The 15404-nt window shown below is 39.5% G+C and overlaps 1 protein-coding gene across 3 annotated transcripts in view; it reads right to left on the reverse strand.

The window, feature by feature from the left end:
- Positions 1–15404, reverse strand: part of SLC17A5 (solute carrier family 17 member 5) — a 41837-nt gene extending 26433 nt beyond the window's left edge. For all 3 annotated transcript variants that reach the window (XR_012672907.1, XR_012672906.1, XM_075145327.1), the window contains exons 1-8: positions 15115–15404; positions 11399–11595; positions 9737–9970; positions 9144–9231; positions 6232–6318; positions 4888–5006; positions 3858–4016; positions 1232–1364 (exon numbers count right to left, since the gene is read on the reverse strand). Coding sequence is in view for 1 of the 3 variants with exons in the window: in XM_075145327.1 (XP_075001428.1) it covers positions 1232–1364; positions 3858–4016; positions 4888–5006; positions 6232–6318; positions 9144–9231; positions 9737–9970; positions 11399–11595; positions 15115–15175 (1078 nt within the window). In the remaining 2 variants the exon portion in view is untranslated. The remainder of the gene's footprint in view (positions 1–1231; positions 1365–3857; positions 4017–4887; positions 5007–6231; positions 6319–9143; positions 9232–9736; positions 9971–11398; positions 11596–15114) is intronic.

A 15404-nucleotide genomic window follows, 5' to 3' on the forward strand; every position in this document is an offset into this window, starting at 1 on the left:
ATCATAATAAAGTAGAGCTGGAACGGTTCATACAAATACATACATACATATGCATATTTCTCCCGCAGACACCTTCTAGAATGAGTTTTACTTCACGTTTACAAGACCTGAACGTCTGGTATATCTATAATGGAGCCTGCTGTACAATTTAGAGAACCCAGGCTAGCTTTAAAGATGCTACATCAGGTACTGGAAACAGCTTAGCAGCCATCATGAGGTAGTACATGCTTCTTCCTGTCTGCAGTCAACTTTGGTACCCATTTCCCAGTACCAGAGCCCGTTTACATGACCCCATCATGATCTCTGTGAACAGCTCCAAGTACATGCTTTTGTTGATGAAGCCAACCTAACAGTCCTGCTTTTCCTAACACAACAGCATGTTTCCCCCTCAGTTGTACATACTTGGGTGTGAGGCCCTGCAGTAAACTCATGTAGGCTTAAAATAAAAAAAAAACCCCAAAGCTTCAGAGTTCTTTATAAAAGCAGCTTTAAAGAAAGCAATTCAATCAGCAGGATTGAGAAGGCAGGAAGGATGGACATACATCAGGCAGGCTGCAACTTGTGTGGATCCTGTGCCTAACCTTTTTTCCCCTCCCCCCCCTCTTCTTTCCCCTGTCCTCTCTTTTAATCAGCAATCAGCTTCTCCTTCCTAAATACACCCTTTTACCTGTATTTGTTAAAAACCTGATCTTGTTGATCTCTTGGTGATTTCAGATCATCCCTCCGCCCAATTAGTCAAGACCATTTTAGATTCTATTTGGTCTTTCTACCCTGGTAGCAACTGTAAATTTTGCAAGTGTATTCCTATTCAGTGACTTAAGTCTTAAATAAACAAAACACTGAACAACACAGGGCTGGGAATAGGCTCATGCAGAACAATATCCCGTCTCAGTTTGAGAAAGCCATTTACAAGGTATCATTCTGTCACGCAATTATCACTACTTTAATGGTGATTCTACCTGACCAGTTTGCTTGTAAGAATGATGTATCTTGACCTAAACAAAGCTTTTGGCAATCTCTTATCGTTTTCTTATCCAAATAGGCCTCCTTTTTTGTGGAAAAAGATAGGATTTACTCTTGACAAATTAATGTACAAATAAACTGCTACTCTCAAGCCACGCACAATCCTGCCTGATCTCACAGCAGAATGTCACACTACTCTTCCAAACCCTTCATGTTTCCCAGATTGATACTATGGTATGTTCCAAACAGAGATGATACCTGCACCTACCTATTAGGGTAAAACATTTGCGAACACAAACAGTGGACAAGTTCTGTTTTTCCCGTAAATAATCAGCAATTTGCCCAGAAACAATTATACATAACCAGCAGCCAAAATAAGGTAGGGCAGATAAAAAACCATTCTGTTAAGGAGATAAAAAAAAAGAGACAGTTAAAACACTGAAATGACAATTCAATACGCTGAAAAATCACTTGTGCTGGAGCATTAACAGAGACTGAACCAGAGGTGTCAAAACCATCCATCCACATAACTATTGTTGGCATTACCATAAGAGAGAAACCCAGGGATAGAAAAAGCAAAGCATTTTAAAGTTACTAATGTGTAAACTCTCCATTGCATGACTTAATCCATAACTACCAATGCAGCCAGACCAAAAACTCAAAGGTTTAAATCAGCAACTGGGTTCAAGAAAAAGAAAATTATACATGAAGGTATCTTGTGGACATTAACCTGGTCACACAAGTTTCCAGAAACACCAATTTCAAGTAGGACAGGCTATCGAGTGAGTTACTAAAGTAAGCGGAAGCTGTAAATATTATTCAGAATTTTGAAAGCTATGGAATCTCAGCGTTTTGTATTACTATAACTCTTCAACGTTACATTATCCCACACCTGTCTGCTGAAACATCTGATGCTGGCTGTAATCAGAGACAAGATACAGAACTAGGACTTTCATCAGATCCAGGCTGGACATTCTATGATCCCAAAGCAAAGCTACTATTCAGGACATACCATTACTTACACTGAAGTCACCTGTTAACTCCCATTACTTTAAACAAGAGCTGTTTAGAGACTTCTGCCTGATTCTGCACGTTTTTCTCATGAGGGGAAACAAAAGATACTAGTAAGCTGCATAAGTTAACAGTCTTTCCATAGGATTATGGATAATTACTGATAACAGAGCTATAATTTGACTTAATCTGTGATTAAAAAGAGGTATTTGGATAGCTATTGGATAGAAACACTCTAATGTTTATACACTATTATAAAACGTATATTTGTCAAAGAAGCAGCGAAAGCTTCCCTAGGAAATTTAATTTGAAATGAGACCAGAAATACATTCCCACACGAAATCCACTCTATCAGCACTCAAACATGCTGCCTGTTGGGTTCAATGCTCAGCTTTCAAAAGCAGTAAGTAAAATTTTGAAAAATAGAAGATAGTCTCAGTAATAAAAAAAAACCTTCTTTTGAAGCACTGTTCAAAGACACAGCATTATTTTTAACCAAGCCCTTTATTATATGATGGAAACTGGTGGACTATACAGTAGCAACTGTATAATATTTTGAACAAGAATGCAATTTCCATACAAATGTGGGGCAACAAAGTTAGTCCAACACCATTGTGCAAGCTTTTTTTTTTTAAAAAAAAAAAATGTTCACAACAATCAGTACTCTAAGTTACTCCAAAAAGAAGAAACATAACCCAGAGACATAGGAAACCACTTCACAGCAGAACCTGTTAGCATTTAATGCAACGGCATTTTACAAAACACGTGCAATCTAGGGCTGTAGTAGAAAATGACTTTCATAGATGTTTACGCAGGCATTCCCTCAAGAGGCGTAACAAGGAACCCAACCAGGAACTTCAGCTAGTTTTTTCCAGCCATTTTGCAGCTTGCCCTACTGCAGCCTTCTCTTCTAATGCTGAGATTCCCCATCTTTTCCTCCCAAGATTGCTGGCATCGCCTCTTTCTTGCATGGTGTGCATCTTCAGTTTGCTCTAAACCAGCCTCGTGTTAAACTAGGAAAAGGCTATACTAAACTTCTTGAAATTTCTGAGCACCTTTTTACTTGAGCTGTACCAGCTTCTCCAGGTAAACTATGCTATCACTGAAACCTTCTCATTAAAGAAAGACTAGTACAGTCAAATAATTGCTATAAATAAGAATGTTCCACCCCTGCCCCCATATTTATTCCTCTGATAAATAATTTCATTTTTAAAAATTTCCTTGAAAAGCACTATTTCTGGACCTTAAATCTATGCGTTTTTTTCATCCTATTTACCTTGCTAAAAAAAGGTATTTTACCTCTGCTGCTCATTGAGGAAAAGAAAGAAAGTGACAATTTGGAAAGCGATCCAATCAGACTGAAGCTTCCCCCTCTCCTTCCCCCCCTTAAATACTTTCAAAAATGCCACTTGTCCAAATATTTCCTTACTTTTATTTTTCTTTTTTAACTAGAAATGTTCTCCTTTACGAGTGAGCAAAGAAGTAGTAGATAGTATTTTAGAAGCCATAAAACAAGCTATAAAATCTAAGCAATCATACAAACCATATTACAGAGAAAAATATTTTTATAGTTATTGCTTTAAATCAGAGCAGTTAAAAATGAGTAACATGCATCTTCAACCAGAAAAATGAGCTTGAAAGCTAGCATTAAGCTAAATGTCAAATAAGTCCCGAAAAAAGTGGAAATTACAAAGCAGGCAAAATTTTTGATGCATCCGCTTAATTGTGGGGATTTATTTTACCACTTCTCAGCTATACATTTACATTCCAAAGTTCTTAAACAGGTTCCTCTATTCTAAGGGAAGATCTAAGGGAAGCAGGGAAGATCTGTTGTTTCATTTCTTTAATTCAGAAGAAAGTGACTATATTTTTATTTATCTCACCTCCTGTGCATCAAACCGCAGGATCTCCTTCATGTATGTGGGCAAGAGCGTAAGAAGTGTATAGAAAGTCCAATTATAAGAGAAGTGTGCCACAACGATAGCCCAGAGTGGAAGGGATTCCAGCATAGGTCTCCAGGGAACAGATTTCTGTGTAGAAAGCTAGCAAGCAGGAGGCAGAGAAAAAGAGAAGAGAAAGAGTGATCAGGACATCGACATGAACATTTACTAAATACAGTGTTTTGATCCTACCCAAATCTATGCTAATCGTTCATTCTGAAAGGTGTAAAATGAGTCTTAGTTGATAGATGCAAGTCATCGGCAATGAATGAATTACTGTGTTCAGTTCTCACTGAAGGTATACTAACGTATGTTATTGCAAGAAAACCACTTACTATTACGTTTTGTAATCAGAATTTCAAAAAGTATGCCTTCTCTTGTTAAGATTTGTTGCCTCCTGCTTTTAATAGAAATGATTGAATATTTGAAGTGTTTATTCACGTGTTTATTTAGCTGAATCTTTCCTACTCAGTCCTAGATATTAACTTTGGTCTCTTGGCCAGCTTCACAGGTTATAAATACATATCTCTAGTCACAGAAATAAACTCTTATGCGCACTTTAGGAACTGGGTCACTAGCATTTTCAAATGTTTTCTCCGCAAACAGTAATCTCTTTCTTACTCTAGAAGACACATTGAAAAAAGGTTGTAAAATGTTGTATTGCAAAGTTTAAAGACATTATACAGGTCTGGATCTAGTTTAAAGAGAAGTGATAGACTTGAGCTTTTTATTTAAAAAGCACCGCAACAATGTCTGTGACAAAGGGCATTATTACAAATGCTTTATTTGATTACCAATTGTTTCTCATTTATTCAACTGCAGTGTATTTTTAATTTTTTGTGTGACAAATTCTGCCTCTATCTCAGATTAAGGATGTTTTTCAGGACATCAAAAGAGCATGATGTTAATGACAATATTTGTGGTTTATGTTCTTACTTAAGTAAGTAAGTATGACTATACCAAAGTGCTGTACCTGATCTTTTAGAGAAGAGAGTATATATTCTCTTTCAGCATGTGAAATGCTTCTGTGAGTTTCTGGTGTATCACTAACCAACCACATCCAGAAGAAGAACCATAATACACCAAGTGCACCTATTGTTGGGAAAAGATAGGTAAAGAGATAGAAACAAAAACATAAGGAATTGTATTGAGTGAATAACATACTCAGATGATTTAGTTAGAATTTTCTTCCAAATACTCTAATGTAATTTTAATGAACATTATTTTTCTATCTACTTACAAACAGTAGTTCCCCAAAGTGGCTTAACAATGCACATTTAGAGGTAATAAACAATAAAGAGGACTAAGCGGGAAAGTGGATTTTTGTGGTTTTTTTTTCTTCCTCTTGGAAGAGCCTCATACAGCAAGAAAGTTGCATACACATACATATTGTATTTTTATCAGTCACATGGAACAGTCACAAAGGATATGGCTCACGCAGAGGAAATAAAAATTCACATTAAGTTTAATCACAAAAAATACTTTCTGCACATACACAGTATATCACTACATACAGCTTAAGTAAGGTACCAATCCTCCTTTTCTTTTTTAAGCCAAATCCCAGAACTGCCATTTGAAAAAGGTAACTTTTCAATAGTCAGTCCAAATCAACTGTACTTTTATAACTATAACTTTGTAACTTATTTCATTTTGTCCAATTCTTTGTTTTGAACACTTTTTATTTATACAAAAATTGGAGGTGGTTTTGTTGAGGGAAGTGTAACGCTTGGCTTTTATTCCGATTCTCCCTTCCCCATGCAGAATACGAAACAGCTCAGACATGTAAACAGACCTATAAAAAGCATCAGTTAGATCTATGACATGCTGTTAGAAAATATTTTCTGTGTTTGAGCTTCTTCTAGAACATAATTCACAGTAAACATGCTATGCCTTGCATTTTGGGCACTCCTTCGGGGTTCCTGTAACTGCCAGAGAGATTTTCCACAGAGTTTCCATTTAAAGCAGCAGTAACTTTTCATTCAGAGTGAAGTTTGTTCCTGGGATTAAAGTTATTAACTCAATTTCACACTTCAAATAAGAAATTTCAGCCTGCTGTTTCCAAGTGGCGGGAGAGTTAAGAGCATTTGACTTGTACCAGCTTTTGTCCAACTCAGAGACAGCTTTGCTCATTGGAAGCAAGGCTTACATAGCCACACACAGGAATCTACTTAGCTTTAAATATCTCTAATTTCCGAGGAATAAAATAGCAACCCTACATGTCAAACATGTTTTTAAAACTTAAAATAAGTTCTATAATATAACATGCTTTTCAAAAAGAATATGGATTGTACTTTTAATTAAAAAAAAAAACACTTACCAAATATGTAAAACACATAAACCCAGTTCATATAGTAGCAAATTAAACCAGACAGTGGCAGAGAGACAACAGTCCCCAGCTGTGCACCTACCGGAAGAAAGCAAAACAAAGCGGAAAAACAATAATTAGATCTCCTATAGACCCCTTAGACTAAGTGGCATTTCACAGTTATTTTATTTTTCTGTAATAAATCATGCAGTAAAGATTTGTCACCACCACTAGAGGGCTGCCATTTTGCCTTAAAGAAAGACAGGCACATTAAGCTGCTTGGCAGCTCCAAATAAACGGTGTCACAAAGCCCTAAGCATCCAAAAGTACAAGCAAAAAGCAGAAGACGACAGGCATTCTTGGCACATTCATCTCCAATAAAGTGATGGGTCTAGTACATCCAAAACAATGCAAATTAGTCAACTGGCATTGCTGCAAAACAAGAGAGCACTACTACAGTACAGTTAAGGACTTGGGAAGGGGGGAAGGAATATTCTGACTTGATATAATCAATTTGCATTTCTCATAACTCCTACTAGCTCCAAAGAAACAGGAATGCTAGAAACAAGAGCCAGAAGGCATCCATACAACCAGCAGGTTCAAATCCCATGGTCCCTGAATTTGACAGCGTATAGGATCAGGCAGGGAAAGATCAGGAAGAAGGGAAAGATGAGCAGATTCCAGTTCAGATACAAGCCAAAAGCAGGAAAGAATTATTCTTCAGTTTATAATTCAATATACATTTTGCAAATGATGGCAGGTTCTGCCCCCCCACCCCAAATCTAAACCAGAAGCCCCACCCATATTATTTACATACTTAGGAACTCTACTGGTGATAAATAGTATAGACTTTGTCTCTTGATATTAGTTACACGATCACTTCTCCAAACCTAATCTCAACTCAGAAAACATTATATTATGTTGATACGCTGGCTGCCTAGATTCCACCTTCATGGAAACAATAATTTTTATTTGAGGCAGAAAGCTTCAACCACAAACAACAAAACCACATACTTCATGCAAAACATGAATCAAAATAACAACTATGTATAACCTCAATCATATGTCCTCTTAGAAAATCAATATGATCATGATTAAATAAACCACAGACCACATGACTGCCAACCATGAAAATGTGAGGAAAAGGAAACACTCTGCTAAGTTTACCCAAGATGCTTATCCATCCATGACTACTAAAAATTGGCAGTTCAAGGCTGCAGCCTCTTCTAACTAGTACACTAGCATACAGTTTCACAAGATACAAAAGGACAGTTTAAAAGCTCCCAATTGTTAAATACAGTAGATGTCAATCCCAACTCTGTGCTCTCTGCTTAACTTGTGTGATGGCTTTCACACGAAGACTTCTTTTAAAGCAGATTTAATTCACTAATATGGCAGAAAACAGGTATTAAGAAGGAAAAAAAGCTTTCTGCTGCATTAGGTGGGTTAAAGTGGCTCATGGAAGGATCTGATGAGTGCCTGAAATAGCAGAAAAGGGAAAGAATGAGACACTTGGCTAGGAGGGAAGTGAGGAAATGTCAGGAAGAAAGGATTAAGGCTTCATTCCTGTTGGCACAAGTGAGCCACTAGACTGGCTCAGCTGCTTGAAACAGTAGCCGCAGTTTACATGGTATAGCCCTGTCTTCTTGATGAAGCCCAGGTCGAATAAGAAAGCTCTAACAGAATTAATACTAAGAAGAGTGAGTAAAACAAACCATTACTTTATTAAGTGAATGCAAAATTTGGCATCCTCGAAGAAATAATATTAATTTTGACCAGTAAATTAGAAGACTACATTTTTCCTGCCCCACAAATACTGCATCAAGCAATGTGATTGACCAATAAACCCCTAAAACAGACGAAGGCTCAGTGGAGATGGGCAAGAGCAATGTGTCCATGAAGCTCAGGGAATAATACAGGGTGTGACTGACCACAGCTGTTGCAAAGAAAGCTGACTTTATCTCAACACAAAGGGGACCGGAGTGTGCTCTTTGTTTTAGATAAACAGCTATGTCAGTTGAGTGGATCAGCTGACTATATCAACTGTTGAGTGGATCAGCTGGTGGTGTAAATGTTTCTCCCCAAGTTCATTAAAAGTGTGACTGCCTCCCTGAGTTAGCCAGACCAGCATGAAGGGAGTGAATATGTGGCTTAGCCCAACATAAAGTATAAAAACTAAACAACTAAAACCAGATTTTCTAAGAGAACAACAGACTTGAGCTGCCTTCAACCCATGTATTCCTTCCCGGCGACTGGGGATTCCCAGCGTCATGATGGTGAGCATATTAGAGACCAGTAATGCAAATGTGTATTGCAATTGCTATATTTTGCTGTTAACCTATATTTGTACTGTGTTTTCAGTATATTTGTATCAATCTGCTAAATCAAAAATCCTGTGTAACATCAAATATCTTCAAATAAGTAAATTTGGTATCAAACATTACACCTTCCATGTGTAGAATATCTAAAAGAATCTGGTCAAGGCGTACTGGACTCTGACAAGGAGCTCTTGCAGCCATACCTGGGACCTTGGACATTTTCTTCCTTGAGTTCCTCCAAAAAAAAAAAACCCCAAAACCAACCAAACACCTGTGATTGTGCCCCAGCTTTTTTGTTCCTAATACTAAATCTCCTTTATTTACAGTATCTTCTACTAATCAGCTTCACAGTAACTCTTTGCAACACTTTATACCAAAGTTAGTCTGAAGTTTATACTTAGTTGCAGATCAATACCTTTTCTCAGGGTTCTAAGAGCCATGAATAAATGAAGATAATGACTGCAAAGCAAGATTTAATTCAATGTTATGCTTTCCAGATTAAATGCCGATTAAAATTTACAATATAAATCCCTTTGATTTACGTCAATCCTCCCTGTTACTGCAGTAAAAATGTATAATCCTGTTATCAGCGTGGGAATTTCTCACCTGCGTATGAAATACTAAGGAGCTTGCTGCGTTCCAGTGGAGGAGCCCAAGAAGACCACATTGAATGCATAGCTGGGAAGGTAACACCCTAGAAAACAATATTTCATTCTGTTGAAATGCAACAATTTTAGAACTACCTTCAACTTTGCATGTTTCAAAGTATATTTCATTAAAAAGCAGTAGTACAATCTGTTAGTTTGTTGTTTAGCAAGAAACCACTTTAAAAAAGTGTGCAAGGCATGAGAGTAAGTAGGCAGAATTAATTTCTCCTGCTTTTGATTCTGTATATACTGGAAAAACTGCAAGAATACAAACAATACTGTTCTGAGCTCCTGGTTTCTGACAAATGAGAAGGGATAATTCTAGTTTTGTATCAAGTGTCCTTACAAATAAAACCTTTTTCTTATTTGAAAAGCTTAGGCTAAAATACAAGGCAAACTTTTTAATTATTCAAAAAAATTAAAACTAAGCTACTCAAAATAAAATAATCCATATACTACTCCAGCATACCGACACCCACAGGGTCTAATCACTACAATTTATTAATAAATTATTCAAATACATTTTCAAGTTACATAGAGAAAAAGGATTACCTCTCCCAGTCCTTCCAAGGCTCTGACAGCTATGAGATAGCCAACTCCCAAATTTGCAGCTAAGGGAGTAAGCAAGGTGAATACAGAGGTACCAAAGATGCCAAACCCCAGTAACAGCTTCCCTCCAATTTTGCTTGCAAGATATCCTCCTGGAATCTGAGTAATGATATAGCCATAGAAAAAAGAACCAAGGATCCATCCCTGAGTATCAGCATCCCAAGAATACTTTTCCCCCTAAAAAGAGAAAAAAAAAACCAAAATGCAGTAAGTTCAAAATAGCAGTTTCTCTGACCGTATTTTATATAACTTTGATCCATCATTAAGTCCTTTACACCTACTAAAAATCTTTCATGGCCTCCTCTCTAGGGTCTCCTTCCTCTACACACATTTATACTGCAGTCAAAGTTGTGCTGAAAGCTAATTCAGGTAGTTTACAGTCTGTCCAGACATATCTAGCCCAAGTATGAAAATCATCACAACATGAAATATAAGTGCTCAGGCAGTTATCCCTTTTTGAGTTCTAAGCAACTTGGTTAGGCGACACAGGTACAGACTACGTAGTCTGCACGAGTGTGAATCCAACTTCTGTATCACAGTGTGGACATCCTATCATGCTCTAGAAAATGGCTTTTCCCACACAAAATTTATGGACAGAAAAGCAAACAAGGAAATGCAGGTGCTTAAATTTAATATAAAGAAAGAGAGCAGCCATGGACAGGATTCACAAGCATGGGTAGAAGAATGGGATAAGCACAGCAGAGGGAAGATGAGTTTAGTGGACAAAGTAATAAAAGCAAAGATGATTGAGATAAGGAGCCTGAAGCTATAAAGGAAGTCAGCAAGAAGTCATGAACTGTTGCCCAATAAAGTGATTTTGAGGTTTGGGATTACTTCCAAAAGCCCAATTTATGAGCATCTAAATAAGCAGCATACATTTCACAGAAGTGATGAGACAGAATCTTTTCCCATAAAGTTCGCAGTTATAATTTGCTCATGATAAATAATAAATGACCTCTAAACAAGCAAACAAAATGAAGGCAGGAAGAGGGCAAGAGTGCTCGGTAATAAACTTCAATAATAAGATGAGATCTATGCAAGTCCAAATTCACAAAGTTGCTTGTTTTTTTTTTTTTAAAGCATTTTTTCATATCCAACAGTTCTGTTCAGTTAAGAAATGTGATTTTAAGGATTACTGGAAGGGAAGTCAGAGATAATGGATATAAAGACAAGAATCATAAAAGAGATCAAAGAAGTGAGGAGAAAAATATTACACGTTAATTCGTAATGAAATCTTATGCCATTGAGACTGTATGAAGAACAGGCAAATATGGACAGTGATGTGAGCTCTGACGCAGGTGTAACAGTAACAGTTGATCACTGGCATATAAAACAGTGAGTCATAATAGATGTACAAGGTCAGATTAGCCAATTTGTAAGGAATAGCACAGAAAGGATGTACGTAAAAAAACTTGACCCTAAGCACAGCACTTCTAAATTAGCTAGTCATTTAAGGCTATTATTTTTTTAAAAGAACCACTGAAAAGGCCATCCAGTAAAGAGCAGCCTGTTCTCTTGCCACCTAAGCATGAGTCATCAATCACAGACTTCTATTAAAAAGACTTTTACATGCCACATTACAGGACAATATGTTTGAGACCTCACCGATGTGTTGCGAGGAACATTTATGGTGGAGGAATGCTCTGGACACACATTGGAAGTCGTATTCTTTGCTAAGCTTGTGTTAGGTTCTACCATATCCACCAGAGCAACACTTAGGTTCACACGTAACGCGTACAGGAGGAAGAACCCAAAAAAGGCCAGTAGTGCTAGATTGTAGCGAGCTGAGCAGCATGCAGGGACTGAAACGAGAGTAAATGAAAAATTTTTGGTTTAACAGAACCTAACAAAATAAGAACAACTGATAAGCAGTTTTTACTAATAATCTCAGAAATGTAAGGGTAAGAAAAAAATAGTCAAGAAAACAATCTAATTGTTCTAGTCTTAAGGGGTGTATTCAACAGGGGTAGAGGCTGGGGAGGCAGGGGGAAGCCCACTTTTCTACTGATGTACAAAACAAATGTAATTCTGGTTTAGACAACTGGTAGCTACCCGCACAAGTGTAGGAGCTGCAGTGGAAGTATGGTGTGTGGTCTGCGGAAATGGATTTAGAAACATGATTTCAAAAGTCCTCTCCAAAATACAGTAATATTTATTCAAAGCAGAACTTCACACTTAAAAAAACCCTAAGATTAGCAGGAAGCCTGTCATATAGATGAAAACGGTTCAAGGAAAACCGGGATTCTTAAAGTAGTGTTAAAGAACAGTCATTGAGATTCCAGGCTGTTTTCTAGGACAAGTTTTCCTTCTGTAAGTTTGCTTATAAAGGAATAGACATTTGCTGACAGCTGCCAAACAGAGAAAACTAGCAGAAAGAGGAGTGGCAAACACTGTGGTGGCACTGTGAAACAACAACAGTTTCGCAGCTGCCCAGTACGCCCCTCTTCCGCAGTCACCATACAACAATGGAGGTGACAAAGGAAAATGAGTCTTAGATTCAGCATAAAATCTGTGTTGTGGCATTAAGTCAACACTGTCAGCTGTTTAAACCCAGATATCAGACTTTGTACTGTGACACAGTACTCGATTCCTTTCTACAGTAGTACACAGAAGCATTTGGCAGAGATTGTGCATCAGTACCAGGAGATTCAGATCAGAGTTGAGCTGTAACTTGGCCATCATCAGTATCTATACAAAATTCAGTTTATAGCTCTGCAGATACTCTTTATGAACTGGGAATGCCTGAACCTACTGAGCAGAAATGTCAAATTGTTGAGAAACTACTTGAAGAATCTGCTGAATTTACAAATAGTTAGGGGGTGGAGTTTCCCCCCTTGTGAGGAAACTACGGTGCTAACGGAAAATTTTATAACCTGGACATCTGAAATTCTGGGAGGGTTGGGGATCAGCATCTGCAGACATTACATCAGTCTACAGTGATCTCATATTTCTCTGACTATTCAGAATTCAAATGATGAATAAAACAAGTATATCTATGAACAACAGGATTGACTGGAGCTTCACCTGCTACTGCAGCATGTCTCTTGACTGGATTTTCTGATCTGCAGTAAGAAGCAAAAAGCATGCCCTGTGGACAAGCTATCTAAAGACTCTCCCCTTGCCAGTAACTTCCTTGAAACAAGGAATAAGCCTATATGATTTTGTCTTTTTCAGTGGAGGCACCAACACAGTCTTTCTGCAAGACTGTATTTTTCATGAAAGTAGTAGAACTTTCCCATTTTTGAAGCCTCTAACCCTGACCAACTTTATGTGAAGTTCATTATGGCTGCACAAGTTATTAAAATGACACAGAGAGGCTGTAATTGCTATGTTCCTTTAGTAAATGAGTAATAAGTGAGGTTACTGTGCAAATATACAAAACGTCTTCCAGACCTGCGCAGGGTAATTGCAAGTCTTGCCTCAGCAGCATTTGAAAAAGGCATATCTGATTTTTAAATGACATGAAGGAGAGCAGCCAAGTTTTTATTGCTTACTTTAAAAACAATAAGCACCAAAAGCAGGAAGTGCTTACTGCCCAAAAACTAGTCAAGCAGCTTCATTGTCCTTTATTGTTGTTTAAAAAGCAATTTGCCTTAAGTAGAAAATGTATAGTCATATAATTTATAACAATGAATATAATTACAGGTAAAGCTATTTAACCTTTCCACTGCCCATATTTGCTGGGGTTAAACAACAATAACAGAACGCTGAATATCACACTGATGAAGTAACCCTTCCTTGGAAATGCAGATTAACTGGAACATCCATTACTCTTCCTCTGGAAGCCTCTTACTAGTATACACTTTGTCTGGAGAGCAAGCTTCACAAAACAGATATGCAAGAACTTAAATCACTAATGTCAGATGTTTTTGAACTGTAAATAGTTTATCATAAAAATCTAACAAACATGTATATCTGCAAGTCCGTAAAAAATGGCTGCTAAATTATTGCTTCTCTGTCTTTCCACTAAGTGCATTTGCAATATCTGAGAATATTAGATCAAGTTAACAGAAAAGAAGAGTCGAGGAGATTCCAGATGCGTTTCAGTCACCCACCTCTTCAGGAGATTACCATAACCAAAGAGACACAGACATTCATCCCCCCTAAAGTTTAAGGCAGCTAACCATGATGTTCAAGGTCTTACCTTGGTTGGTAGCGTTGGGTTCTACATCTATAGTTAATTCTGATTTCAGGGGCATGTTTTATAATACTGTAGCTATAATTAAACAAGATTCTTAAATTGCAGTTAAAAAAACAGGTCTGTGCTGCAAATTGCACGGCAGTTAAAGGAAGTTGCTCTTCTGCTGTATTTTTCCTTGCGGGTGAGGTGAACCACTTCAACTGGAGCATGATGCATTGTGCAAACTTAAAAACATATTGCTTTAATAACCAACTTGAACTCAAATTTCTCTCTTTCTGGCACTTTTAAGTCATTTTGTTAGCAGCCCCTCTTGCTGCAGTTATATGTTTCCCAAGTAAGTTAGAGTATTTTTGCATGGCATACTGAAGAAACACAAAATCTTACTTTACTCTTTATAGCTTGTCTGTTCTGGGAAACCAAACAGCACAGACAACCCCCTAAACACATTAGCTCTCTTAAGCCCTGACCCCATAACAATCCTCCTCTCCTATATATCTTTGTGCCTTCTTCCACCTTCCTTCCTCTCCATACTGCCATAACAAGCAATTAGTCTTGCTCAAATTTTGTCTTAAAATGAAATTCTGCCATAACCTCAGCAGACCCCAGCTATCGTTAACAGGGGGGCCGGCATTTAAACTGGAATTACCCACTTGTCTGCACCGAAGAGACACCAAGGGCAGTATTTACACGTGAATTAAGTAACGGGGCTGCACGCCTGTTCCCCGCCATCAGTGCTGAGGGCAAAGCCCCGATCCCTGTCAGGACGCGGGGCCGCGTTTAACCTCACACTCTCTGACGACGACGCGTCCTCAAGATCAAACGCATTTAACGGCGCGGGGCGGGAGGTGAAGCCCCGGAGGCCGCGGAGACGGGCGCCGCCGCCGCGGCGGCCGTTACCCTGACAGGAGGCCCGCGGGCAACGGCTCCGGCAGGCGAGGGACCGGCCCCCCGGCCCCCACAGGGACGCCCCGCGGCTCCATGGCCCCGCGGCTCCATGGCAACGCGACGCCGCGACACACGGGGCGCGGCGCCGCCGGGGAGGCGCCGCGGCCCGGCCCGCCCTCCACGGTGCTGCCGGGCTCCGCGGCACCGGGCCGGCAGGTCCGCACCGAGGCGGGAGCCCGGTCGGGCACGGCTCGCCGGGGCAGCTGTCCCCGGTGCCGCCTCCCGCTCCTCTCACCCGTGCCGGGCTGGGACTCCTTCAGCAGCGGGGTGCGGTCCTCTCCCTCCTCGGTCTCCATCTCGCTGCCAGCCGGACCGCGCAGCGCGCCCAGGGCCACCCCGCCGGCCGCCACCGCTGAGAGGACAGGAGCGCGGCTCGCCGCCCGTCCCGCTCTGCCCCGCCGGCGCCGGGCAGCGGCAGCTGCAGCCCCCGGCGGTCATGTGACGGGCGCTGGCGGGCGGAAACGGCCTCAGCCGCAGCGCGGAGCCGCTCCCGGCCTGCCCTCGGCGGCCATCTTTGGTGAGGGC

This window comes from Calonectris borealis, chromosome 3 (assembly GCF_964195595.1).
Source record: "Calonectris borealis chromosome 3, bCalBor7.hap1.2, whole genome shotgun sequence".
NCBI lineage: Eukaryota > Metazoa > Chordata > Aves > Procellariiformes > Procellariidae > Calonectris > Calonectris borealis.